General features: G+C 36.5%; 2 protein-coding genes across 3 annotated transcripts in view; both read right to left on the bottom strand.

Moving 5' to 3' along the window:
- LOC106520957 (phosphatidate phosphatase LPIN2) overlaps positions 1-4,526 on the bottom strand; it is a 17,101-nt gene extending 12,575 nt beyond the window's left edge. Inside the window, exon 1 of one of the 2 annotated variants that reach the window (XM_014013295.1) lies at positions 4,453-4,526. Coding sequence is in view for 1 of the 2 variants with exons in the window: in XM_014013294.1 (XP_013868748.1) it covers positions 1,723-1,794 (72 nt within the window). In the remaining variant the exon portion in view is untranslated. Of the gene's footprint in view, positions 1-1,722; positions 1,882-4,452 lie in introns of those variants that run through there. The other variant, XM_014013294.1, reaches the window with a different exon arrangement.
- A 1,119-nt stretch (positions 4,527-5,645) lies between these two features.
- Positions 5,646-11,399, bottom strand: part of myom1b (myomesin 1b) — a gene marked incomplete in the record, with an annotated part of 22,439 nt that continues 16,685 nt past the window's right edge. The window contains 10 exon segments of the mRNA XM_014013292.1: positions 5,646-6,069; positions 6,146-6,281; positions 8,883-9,098; positions 9,236-9,291; positions 9,671-9,693; positions 10,283-10,319; positions 10,528-10,691; positions 10,850-10,955; positions 11,043-11,081; positions 11,157-11,244. Of these exon segments, the coding sequence (XP_013868746.1) occupies positions 5,855-6,069; positions 6,146-6,281; positions 8,883-9,098; positions 9,236-9,291; positions 9,671-9,693; positions 10,283-10,319; positions 10,528-10,691; positions 10,850-10,955; positions 11,043-11,081; positions 11,157-11,244 (1,080 nt within the window).

Below are 11,399 nucleotides of genomic sequence, written 5' to 3'. Positions count from 1 at the left end.
ACACACACACACACACACACACACACACACACACACACACATAACCAGAAAGTCTATTTTTTTCCAGGAGAATCTGGAAGAAATTCTCAAGGAGTCTAGCTGTTCAAGAGCAAATTTATGTTATCTTAAACAAATTATGGCTGCCACGATTAATCGATTAATCGACGACTAATCGATTATTAAAATAACCGATGACTAATTTAATAATCGATTAATCGTTTTCTTTGTTTTTTGTTTGTTGTTCTTTACTTTGTTTTTCTCTCCAAACTGCTTTGACACCTTCCACTGCCACATCTGCCTTTCTGTCCTTGACACACATGCACAGTAGTGGTAACTGGGGTAGGCCGTGGACGTCACAAGACATTATACAGACAGGCTCAGGTATCATGGCTACCCAGCAACGGAGCTCAAAAGTGTGGGATCATTTTAAGAAAATGAAAGAGAAACCTGTGCAATATCTGCAGAGCAGAACTTGCCTTCCACWGCARTTATTTTTAGTTAGCATATAGCTAAAATCTAACCATGGTTATATAATAGCAGCTGCATTCTGACGTGATAAGCTGTATGTTTTATATTCAATTAATGTATGATTTGATTAGTCGACTAATCGAATAAATAATCGGTGATTAATCGATTATTAAAATAATCGTTTGTGGCAGCCCTAAAACAAATCAAAGTTTTCCAACTAGTTTAAGGTTAAAAGTTAAAGTTATTTATTTTGAAATATGCTTTGAACATACGTATGTTAACTTGACTCCTCCATCAGAGTTCCTCCCTACAAACTGAAATCAATCTGACAGCTGTTTGCTGCAGATAGGATGCTGATTACTTAGAAATACTGCACAAAACCTCGCTTCAAAAGAACCACATTGTTTCTTTAACAGATTTGAACTATACAACACAAACTGCTGCTGATAAGAACTGAATAAATGGCCAATATGAAAACAAACAACCCGACAGTCTAAACACAGTCTCTCCGTGGTTTTTATTATATGACAAGTGTTTTAAACTGCTGACTTAATACTGATACCAGGATTACAATATGATTCATGCTGCCAGTGAGTTGAGAGGTTCTGTTTTCACTCTCAATAATTAGCACTAATGAAGAGCTCTAAAAAAAACTGCTTTCTTGTCTGTATTCACATAACAGGATTTTCATATTAGTGTCATAATTATATAAAAAGTAAATGGACTGAAGTTAGGGTTGTTATTAGAGGTGAGGCTAGAAGTAGTTTGTGAAAAGGTTTTCCGATAAACAAAATATTTACAGCAAATCAATATGTTTGATATGATAACTAGGCAAGTGATCAACAAAAAAGACAATTAAATTGTCTTTTTTATTAACTTGGTCATAGTTGAATGTTTTCCTTTTTATTATATTTTAGTTAAACTGAATGTTAACTTTTGAAGCAGTACTGGCAAAAAAAGGTGTTAAATCACTTGCCAGTAATAAAATTATTTAGAAAAAAAAACAAGAGGATCAAATTCTAACAGGTTCCACGCCTGTTCCATCTCTCTGGCAAGTTATAAACAAAAAAATTCAGATGTATTTAAATAATTTTGCAAAGTGCAAAACATATTTCTGAATATGCATTATTAATCGCCTAAAACTAAAATAAAATGCCAGTGTCAGTGTAAATTTGTAATGACAGAGATCCAGAACAAATAAAAAAAAAAGGCTGAACATCCCTCAGAATACTCAGAAGCAGGGTCTGAACTCACCAGAGTCCAGGAGGCTTTCAGACGCAGCTGTTGGTTGTGCTGCTGTGCAGGTGTTCTTCCTGAGAGCAGCATGTTACTCCAGCAGCATTAACTCAAACCTTCCCTCCCTGTTCCCCACCTCAGGCAGCCTCCTCGGCTCAGTGCCGCACACCACAGCTTCTGAGATCTTTCGTGCAGTTTGAGGGGGAAAACAATCTCCCCACTCTGAACTCCAAAATGCTCATATAATCTATGTCAGCACCAGTCCCTGACCACCACTGTCCTAGGCTCTAGAAGTCTCATTGCAAAACAGCTTGGAGGCTCATTCTAATCTTTGAATGACTCAGATATTGATGCTGCAGTGCGTTAACGTCACATTTAACTTGCTGATGGCACAAGACGTAAAACAAAGCAAAGTCAGGCAATTCAATCCACTGAAACTCGTGTTTGCGTAAAACAAATCACATTCAATTAATCATCTGACTTAGCAATTACTCAGTTATAATTAAGGCACAAAGGTTGCTGAATGGCAAAGCCACGTTGTGAAACAGTGTTGCTGATAACAAGGTTACACTGTGCATTGTTCTCCTGTAATGGGTTGTGGGTTCTCTCTGTGAACCACAGCACACTGCAGAACTGAGAGCTTAACAATTTAATAAACAAAGCAGAAGTTTCCACATCAGCAACACTATGTCACGTTGGCAGATCTCCCCGGTGAACAGGCTGCCCACTGTCTGTACATTAAAATCAGCTGGAGTTTTACCCCCCCACGGCACTTCATGCAGACCGCACTGTGCTGCACGTGACTCAATGAATCGCAGGAGGGTAAAGTGGTCAATGAGTCCGTGGTGTAAGAGCAAGGCCATTTAAGTCCTTAACGTTGGGAAGTATGATGTTTAAATCTATATTGACTTAACTCTAACCTTCATTCCTTTCAGTACCAGTTTGAACTGACCTCGACCGATACCTGCATAAAGTATAAAGTGCATTGTTTACACAGATCTTGTAATATCTAAAAAAAAAAACACCAATATTGACAAGAAAAGTAATATTTTCACTATAAAGCTGATAATTATTATGAACTGATTAGAAACTTTTATTGTTATTGATATATCAAAGTATGCAGCAAATAAAATAAATCAAAAGGTTTAAAACTGCTAACAAAACACCACAAAGCCATTCATTAAAAATCAAAGTCGAACTGTTTCAGCTCTAGCAATTCAGTGAAATTCAACGGCACATAGTGGGTAAATGTTTGTTTTAAAACCATGTTTTACAGAGCTTTAGTCACATCTCCTACAGTACGCTCGCATTAATACGTTGTTTTCTGGATCATATTTTGGTTACAACACAAAATAGCCTGTAGCCTACTTTATCAGCACAGTAATCTACACATCTCTCCCTCTCTCTCCCGCTCTCAGTGGGGTGACATCACTAACTTTTAAGACGTGTTAATCCTGTTTACAAGATTAGAACAAATCTAGCTTTCTCTTTACGTCCCTCCCCTTCACTATGTTCCCACGTGACTCAATGTTGTGGTCTTTGAGTTTACAGGTTTTGTTTTCAACTATCAGCTCTTGGCAAATGTAATATATGTCTGATTCAGTTTATCAATTAAATATGGTTTCACTGCATTGAGTAATTTAAAGTAGTTTTTTTGAAAGAGGCTTTGAAATAAATGGTGAATTTTTCAGAAAATATATGAAATAAGAAAGACATTAATGTCATGTTAACCAATCAAACTCCATGAATTGTAACCTAAAATAAAAGTCAAAATAACAAAAGTATAGACCATTTTCTTTTTTTTTTTTTTAAGAATTAGTAGGGGGAAATGCTTAATAATGCCCCTGTTTATTTCTTTATCATTTTACAGAACATTTGAAGACATGGTGTTGAGTACTATTTCTTGAAACACATTGGTGATGTTGTGAACTGATGATGTCCCAGAGTGGTTTAAATCTTAATATTCTGTTGCAGCCTCAGTGAATGTTTACAACCAAACAACAGCAGTCATGAGGTACAGTGTAACAACCAAATATCCTCTCAGTGTCAAAATTGTTCACATTGCTTATTTTTAAAAGTAATGATCCAATTTCTTAAATAAATTTTTAAAAAATAATAATAAATAAAGCAGGTAAAAAACTATACACGTTCTTACATTTTGAAGGTTATAGATTATATTAAATGTAGCTTGGAAACCGACTTTAACAGTTAATTCACAAATGCATTGCTTTATTCAACTGGTACTTTAAATGTATGATTCATATGATTTCTGAGAAATAAAACATTTGTGAGTAAGCAGAATGAGGGGGGAAATGGTCTATCTTTACTAGTTACGTAATGTTACTAAAATAGTTTTACCATGTACATAAACACCTCTGGTCTCTGGATTACATAAGTATGCAAAAATATTTTTTATTTGTCCAAGTTCTGTGAACTAGTTTTAACAACAAACCAGTAGCGAAGCATTTACATGGAGTATTGAAGGTTAAAATGACTTCACAGGTACGAAACAGTGCAAATTTAACAAAATAATTGTTCCGTAATAGGTAACAAGTTTCTGAGAAGATGACAACTTCGCGGTCCGTTTGAAGTAGGCAATTAGGGCTCGTGACTTTTCCGTAATAACTTTAGACACAAGTTCTGAAAACGGCGATATAAACATAAAATATGATTGGTTTTATCTCCTGGAAGTGTTAGGAGCTAAACTGCTTTGGAGGTAAAGAGAATATGCTATTTGTTTGTAGCTACCTGCTGGAGAGTGGAGGTTCAAGCAGACAGTCCGTGTRTCCCTCTGCTCTTCCTCAGTCAGATTGTTGATGCTGCTGTGTTGGTGCTTGAAGCTGAGCGCACCACGTGACCCGGCTGCTCCAATGAGGCAGCGCGTTACAGCGACGCAGGAGAGCAGGTGATGGAGTTAATTATGAGAACTAAATTCTACACTTTTATAACGATCGACGGTGTTTTCCTGCAGTGCAACCTCAAAATATCAAGATTGTCTCATAAATGTTTATTTTATGATTTTTCATTTAACTATTGTAATTTGGAATATTAAAATCGTCGTTTGTTATAGCCAATTATTACATAATTACATGATTCAAACCATAAATAGTGTGAATAGACTATATATTTTTCTATAACAAAAAAAAAAAAAAACAAATGGGTAGGTTCACATATTATCAGTTCTAATTCTTTGTCTTAAACCACTGTAGTCAAATACAAAATTAAAAATGATATTTTATATCTGAAAATTTCTAATTGTTTTGCCCTACAGTAACATTCAGAGGGCCAAGGAGCTTTGTGTTTTCTCTGGTCTGAGGTCAGATGTCATCGACAGCCAATGAGCAGCAGCTAGAGGAATTTCAAGGATTTGCTTGTTGGATCAGTAAGGAAAACTATATGGTAAAAGAAAAGAAAAGAAAAGAAAAGAAAAGAAAAGAAAAGAAAAGAAAAGAAAAGAAAAGAAAACATTAGCAACTGTGCTGTCAGGCTATTGCATGTTTGTAGGGGGGAAAAACACACATTCTGAAGAGGGAAGTAATTGTTTTCACTTCCTCAAAAGAAACACCAGGAAGGTCAGGTTTCCTCATTACTAGAGTTTTTTTTTTTTACATTATTTTACTTCATTTATTTTTATTTATTTAATTTTTTTGCTTTTTCGTTGTGATTAAAATTTGCTTAAATGACATAATATAGAAAGGATACGTTTTGATGTACTCTAACTCAAAGCAATGGTTTGCCTGATAAATGTAAAAATAATACAAGTTGTTAAGCTATCATCTTTTACTTGTACAACTGGTTCACTTGCTGACTGGCATTAGTTCTGCCCTGTTTCAACCCAAGAATTTGGCGCAGTTCATTTATTCTACCCATCAGTGTGACAGTGCTGTACTGCTTAAAACCTGTGTCACTTGCACATTTTTTAATTATCACAAAACACACAATTTGAAAATAATAAAACAGATTCTTTATTCAGGAATACAAGGTGGAAAAACACACTCAGAAAAGTTCAGATCTCGATACGTAGATGGTTCTAACCTTACCATGTCAGTATTCTTTCGGAATATGTTTGATTATAGTTGTTGATGAACAAATACAATTTCTGTGTTCAAAAGCTCACAAACATAGAATAATAAAAATATTTTTTGAGAATTCATTTAAGGATTTCTGTCTCATGTTGTTTGTGGGTGTCTGAGAAACCAGGAGTCACTGGTGGGTCAGAGTCACATTTTGAAACCTCTGGTGCTTCTGAATCTGCAGCTTTTGACTCTGCAGTAGCATCTTCTGTCATTTTCTTCTCTTTCAGCTCTCCTTTGATGCTTCCYTTTTTTCCTTCCACTTTTGTAGCAGGAGATGCAGCAGTAGATTCTGCAAGAAAACATCTAATAATGAGTTATGTAACATTGGAAATGTCCATATGTGCATTTGATTTAAATCTTCTCACTGTTTTGTTTCTGTGTTTTTGTCCCAGTGATGGTGGTTTTCATCTTTTCTTTTGGTGAACCAAAAACCACATTTCCTTCTGCATCCGTCCAATAAGGAGTCACCCCCAAGTCAGGTGTTCCCTCTGTGACCTCAAGCTGAGAGAAAACAAAACAAAATAAGACATTTACATGTTGTAAAACACTACAAAATCAGCATCAATCATAAAGAGATCTTCATTACTTACCCAGGAGGAATGCCAGAGCTAATAATTATTACACCTCAAGAGGAAATATCCAAAAGCTTAATTGTATTACAGTACTTTTCAACTAAAGTTTATTTTAAAGCTGTGGCTTCACTGTACTTTTCACATTCATAAACTTTGGCTGTTGAACAGTCACATTCTAATAAACTTGCAAAGGGATTTGACGATACCGAAGTGGGATTTTGTGAATGTTAGCGGTCTGTATGTTACCTGCAGCAGACAGCAGTCAAACAAAACYCAACTTTAAGAATGAAAGAAATTCTCATGTGGGAGTCAATCTAATGTCCACTTTCAGTTTAGAGTTCTGCTGTTTCACAACTACAATTTCAAAAAACACTGTTTCATAAACCTACCACCTCTGTTTACATGTTTATCACCTCAGAAAGTCATGCTACAAGAAATATGTGTTGCAAAACAGWATGTAAATGTTTGATTAGAACCAAGAGTTTATATCACTTAGAACTAATTAGAGCTCCTCAATAATTCATTATCGTCATTGCCATGTACGTGTGTACAACAGTCCTGCAATTTCGGAGGTAAATTTTATATTTTGTATTTGTCATAGGGACTAAACCACTGAAAACAAGTCATTGCACTAAAATGTCACATGTTACGGATTTTGACAAGTTGCTTACACCGGGAGAAGGCGGCAGCTTCATATCAAAAAAGGTCAAACTTTCATTTTGTTGTAAAACTTCTGGGACAATAATGGTGATGTTTTCTGGAGTAACTTTGGAATAATTTTCAAACACAGACTAAAAACATTGGTGTAATGTGCACAAAAAAGAGGCGAGATCGGTGCAGGTTCATCATCAACGACATGGCAGCAGTCATTTGTTGAAAATTCCTGTATTTTTTCATATTGCAACATACATACCTCAGGGTTGGAAAAAATTGCAACATCCTTTTTTCCCCAACATTGTGCAGCTCAAGTTTGAAGAACTTTATATTTGCATCAAAGTGTTCAACTCTAAGAAAACGATTTTTCATGGAAACCGTAAAAGATAAGCTACCATTGTTTTAAGTGTCATTATGTTCAAAATGTTCCTTTTATTTTGATGTTCTTGCCATCATTATCGCCACCAGCATTATTGACCCACCCAACAAATCAGGCATCATTATCTTAATATGTTTCTCGTGAGACATGAATCATTAATAAAAACGTTCTTTTGTAGGTAGCTATGTGTTTTATTTTATGAAAATATTAATGATTTTCTGAGCTTTAGTTGAGACCTTGATTTTGTAGCTCTGTCAGCTCTTCTGTAGGGAAGATTGGAGCATCGTCAATCAAGCCCACCTACTACAATGAACATCTGAATCAGGGTTACGGTGGAGTGGAAGTTTTCATGCTGGATCTAGATCCTCGTCCAGCTCTACACAACTGACAGGACACAGTGAAACTGAAATGGGGAAAAGTGAGAGGTGAAAGGTGGAGGACTGAAAACAAAGTGAGACAACTCATCAAGAAGAAAAAGAGGAACCAGGAAGTGGGGAGGTACATGCTGATTTTTATTAGTCTCATCAGGAAACAGGAAGTGAAACAACAATCACAACAGTGACTCGTCTCCATTAAAGTGGCATCAGTTTCACTGAACAGAAGGTAATCATTAATGATGGGTGGTGAAGGGGTTGTCATGACAGTGGRAAAAAAACATCAAAAGTAATGTGCAGACAGTTTTCACTAGAGGCAGGGAGACAAAGTGATGTCATGATCACATTTAAAGTGACAGCGAAAACAATAAAACAATCTCAGACATAAAATTAGATGAAGTTACAGATGTTTTAATACATTTGCTACTAAATTTGTTTGCTAAAAAACAGCCTGAAGTTCAGCAGGGACTGATGAATGAAAGTCATCAATGTTTGTAATAACTGCTCAAAATAGTGATGATAATCAACCGGACGCTATGTTGTGCCATGAAGAACTCAACAGTTCAGCTCAAGTTTTCAGTTATATCAATAAAGAAGATGTTACTGATAATTTAAAACAGCTGTGAAATCCACAAAATATGTAGCAAATGTATAAAACATTCATATTTCTAACGTTCTACACTAACTTATTCTGAAGCTTAGCCTTGGATCTGAAAACACAATACTAACAGTCACCTTCAGCTTTTTCTTTGCCAAATAATGTAACGCTCATGTACTTTCTTCTGCAAGCCACACATTTGCACAGACACAAATTGCACCATTTATATTTGGAGTTGAGCTTTTTTTATGTTCAATAGGTTTGTAAGTATTGGACCAAAATAGATGCATATAATTAATGTATTTCTGAACATCTGAAAGATTTGGGTTGAGTTTCAGCACCTCTTTGGTTTTGTTTCGACTCCACACAAAACATCTTACACATTCTCAAGCCCTTTTCTTATTATATTTTTTAAGAATCTTTTTAACCGTTCCCAGGATGTGCCATTTACAGATATTTGCGATAAGACTTGGACCGCTCTCATTTTTTCTTGCCGCCTGCCTCTTCGGGGATGAACACACTTACGGTGAAGTCTCCGCTCTCGGTGCCGTACTTGTTCTTCACCAGGATGCTGTACTTGCCCGAGTCCGACGTGTTCACGCCCGTGATGGTGAAACTGGCGAACTTGCCCGATTCGAACTTCAGGATGCAGTGCTCGTCGGACGTGATCTCCCGGTCGTTCTTCAGCCAGGTGACCTCTGGCACCGGGTTGCCCGAAATGTTGCAGGTAAGATTGAGAGCCTGTGGGAACAGTGAAATGCAGTTATTCTGACAATGCTAATTTATTTAATYACATTTAAAGAAGGCAGAAGAGTCTTTTTAGTGACAAAAAACTATGTCACTGAGCAGTTTATATAATTCTAAATGTAACTGTTTACCTTGCCCTCTTGTATAGTGACCACGTCAGGCAAACCTCCTGCTACTCGAGCACGATCTTTTAATAAAAGGGGGGAAAAAACGAAGTAAATTTCAGTAAAAATACAGGGGGAAAAAAGGAAGGGCTGTTTGAGCTCTGTGTTTTATTGCGTTTGTTACAAGAGTGAAGCAACCCCAGCTCAACATGTCTGAACTATTTTTTATTAACTGCTTAAAGGTTGATTCAAAAGTTATACCCACCTAAATTAACTCAACCATATTATTAATGAAGGAAAGTCAGTCTAACTTATTCCAAATTCCTGAACAGAAGACAGCTGCACTTCCTGTCTTGGTTCTTGAAGATATTTACCCCTCATCAGTCAGAGAACAGGGAAATCCAAAAATGTTAAACGCCCACTTTTGTTCAGGCACTAACRATCACGTTTAACTTCACTTACTTCTCTCTGCCACAGCTGCAGCTCTGAGGACACAAAGGAGAAAAAATAAATAATTAAATCAAAGATGTACAAGAAAAAGGTCAGACGTGAAAGTAAAGGCGTAAGCTGTGTTAAAAGTTTCACATTTATTTTCTTTAAATAAAACACATTTATCGCTGTTGTGAGCTAAGTGTATAGAATGATCACGCTGCATCAACCAGCCACTTTTTAAGGAGTTTAAGTTGTTTTAAAAAGGCAAAGACACATTCAAACAGCCATCTACAACAGGTAAGATATTGATACTATTTTACAGAATCCCACTTTAAAATATCTGCGCACTTCCTGTAATAAATGTTTGTATCTAAAAATCAGTGTTATTTGATTCCGCAACATAACAACCATCCAATCAGCTCATGGTTTTGAAATTACCTTTAGAGTTTTAAATCATCTCATCTTCTTGTTTTGTGTTTAGCTTTAGCTTTAAAAATTCTACAGACCATGTCTAACTAAACCAGGTGAGTTGAAGACAAATGACTGCTTTCAATGAGCTGCTAAACATGTGCACCTTATAAAGTGGTCAGTGGCCGTAAATCTGTGGTAACAGTTTTACAGCTGTGTTTAGCTGTAACTTACTTGAGTCTCTGGAATTCTGCGAAGGCATCATCAAAAGCTGAAAGAGAAAAGACATTTGAAGACATTTTGTCTGGTTTAGTGGTGAAGAAAACATTTTTGTTTTGGCGCTGGACGACCGTAAAACAGCTGGTGGCAGAAACCTAAATGGGAAAACGCTTCAAATGTCTGCAAAGTCTACAAAAAGTCTTTCACTCTGCAGAACTCATGTTAAAACCATTAAAAGCTAACATGAAAACAGTTCTCACCTTGTCCAGAGAGCTCCACGGTTCTCCTCAGGCCGCCCTTTCCGTCGTTGAACTCGATGGCGTATTTGCCCATGTCTTTTTCTGTGGGATCGGTGATCTGAAGCCACAGCTGTTCTCCGACCACACCGCTCTTTATGCGGTCAGAGAAGGCGATGGCAGAATCCCTGTCAGAGAAGAGATACACAAAACTCATCCAGGGTAGGCCAAAAACACAAATAATCATGCGAAAGCAAACACAAAGCTTGTTCCTGCAGTCTTCACAAGCTTTATCTGTAAGAGTAGAACACTGAGACGAGTTGTAAACAGTGAACAGTAAACCCACTTGTAGTGCCATGTGACTTGGAGTAAATCGTTGTAGTAGCTGACGAAGGTGTAGAGTCGAATTCCTTCATCTGTGCTCGTGATCTTCAATGGTGTGGAAGAATTGGCTACAAAACAGCCACAAAACAATCATTTAAATAAATATACTGATCATAAAAAAGTCCATTATCTGTGTAGCACGTGCTTTTTCTTACCAATAAAACTGAAAACTTCATTCATCAAGTCTTTGAAGCCTGAAAAAAAAGGAAAATAAAGCCATTAAAAGTGACTTTCACGTTAGATTCATTGACTGGTTTTGGGAAAGTTACCCTGATCTGTCAGATTCAACGTGGACGTGTCCTTTCCTCTGTCATCCTTCAGAACAACTTCATAAATACCAGCGTCCTTCTTGGAAATCTGAAGAGGAGAGCAGCAAAATCAGATTTATGCAAACATTATCTTCTACTTCTTGAAGACACAACAACAAAAGATGGAAGAGAAAAGAGATTTATATTATTAGACACTACAGTTAAAGCAATAATGCATTAGTTTAAAATGTGTTGACAAAACCA

The sequence above is a fragment of the Austrofundulus limnaeus genome, unplaced genomic scaffold (genome assembly GCF_001266775.1).
Source record: "Austrofundulus limnaeus strain Quisiro unplaced genomic scaffold, Austrofundulus_limnaeus-1.0 Scaffold100, whole genome shotgun sequence".
Classification (NCBI taxonomy): Eukaryota; Metazoa; Chordata; class Actinopteri; order Cyprinodontiformes; family Rivulidae; genus Austrofundulus; species Austrofundulus limnaeus.
Note: the sequence above shows the minus strand (reverse complement) of the source record. Positions and strands in the feature narration are given on the sequence as shown.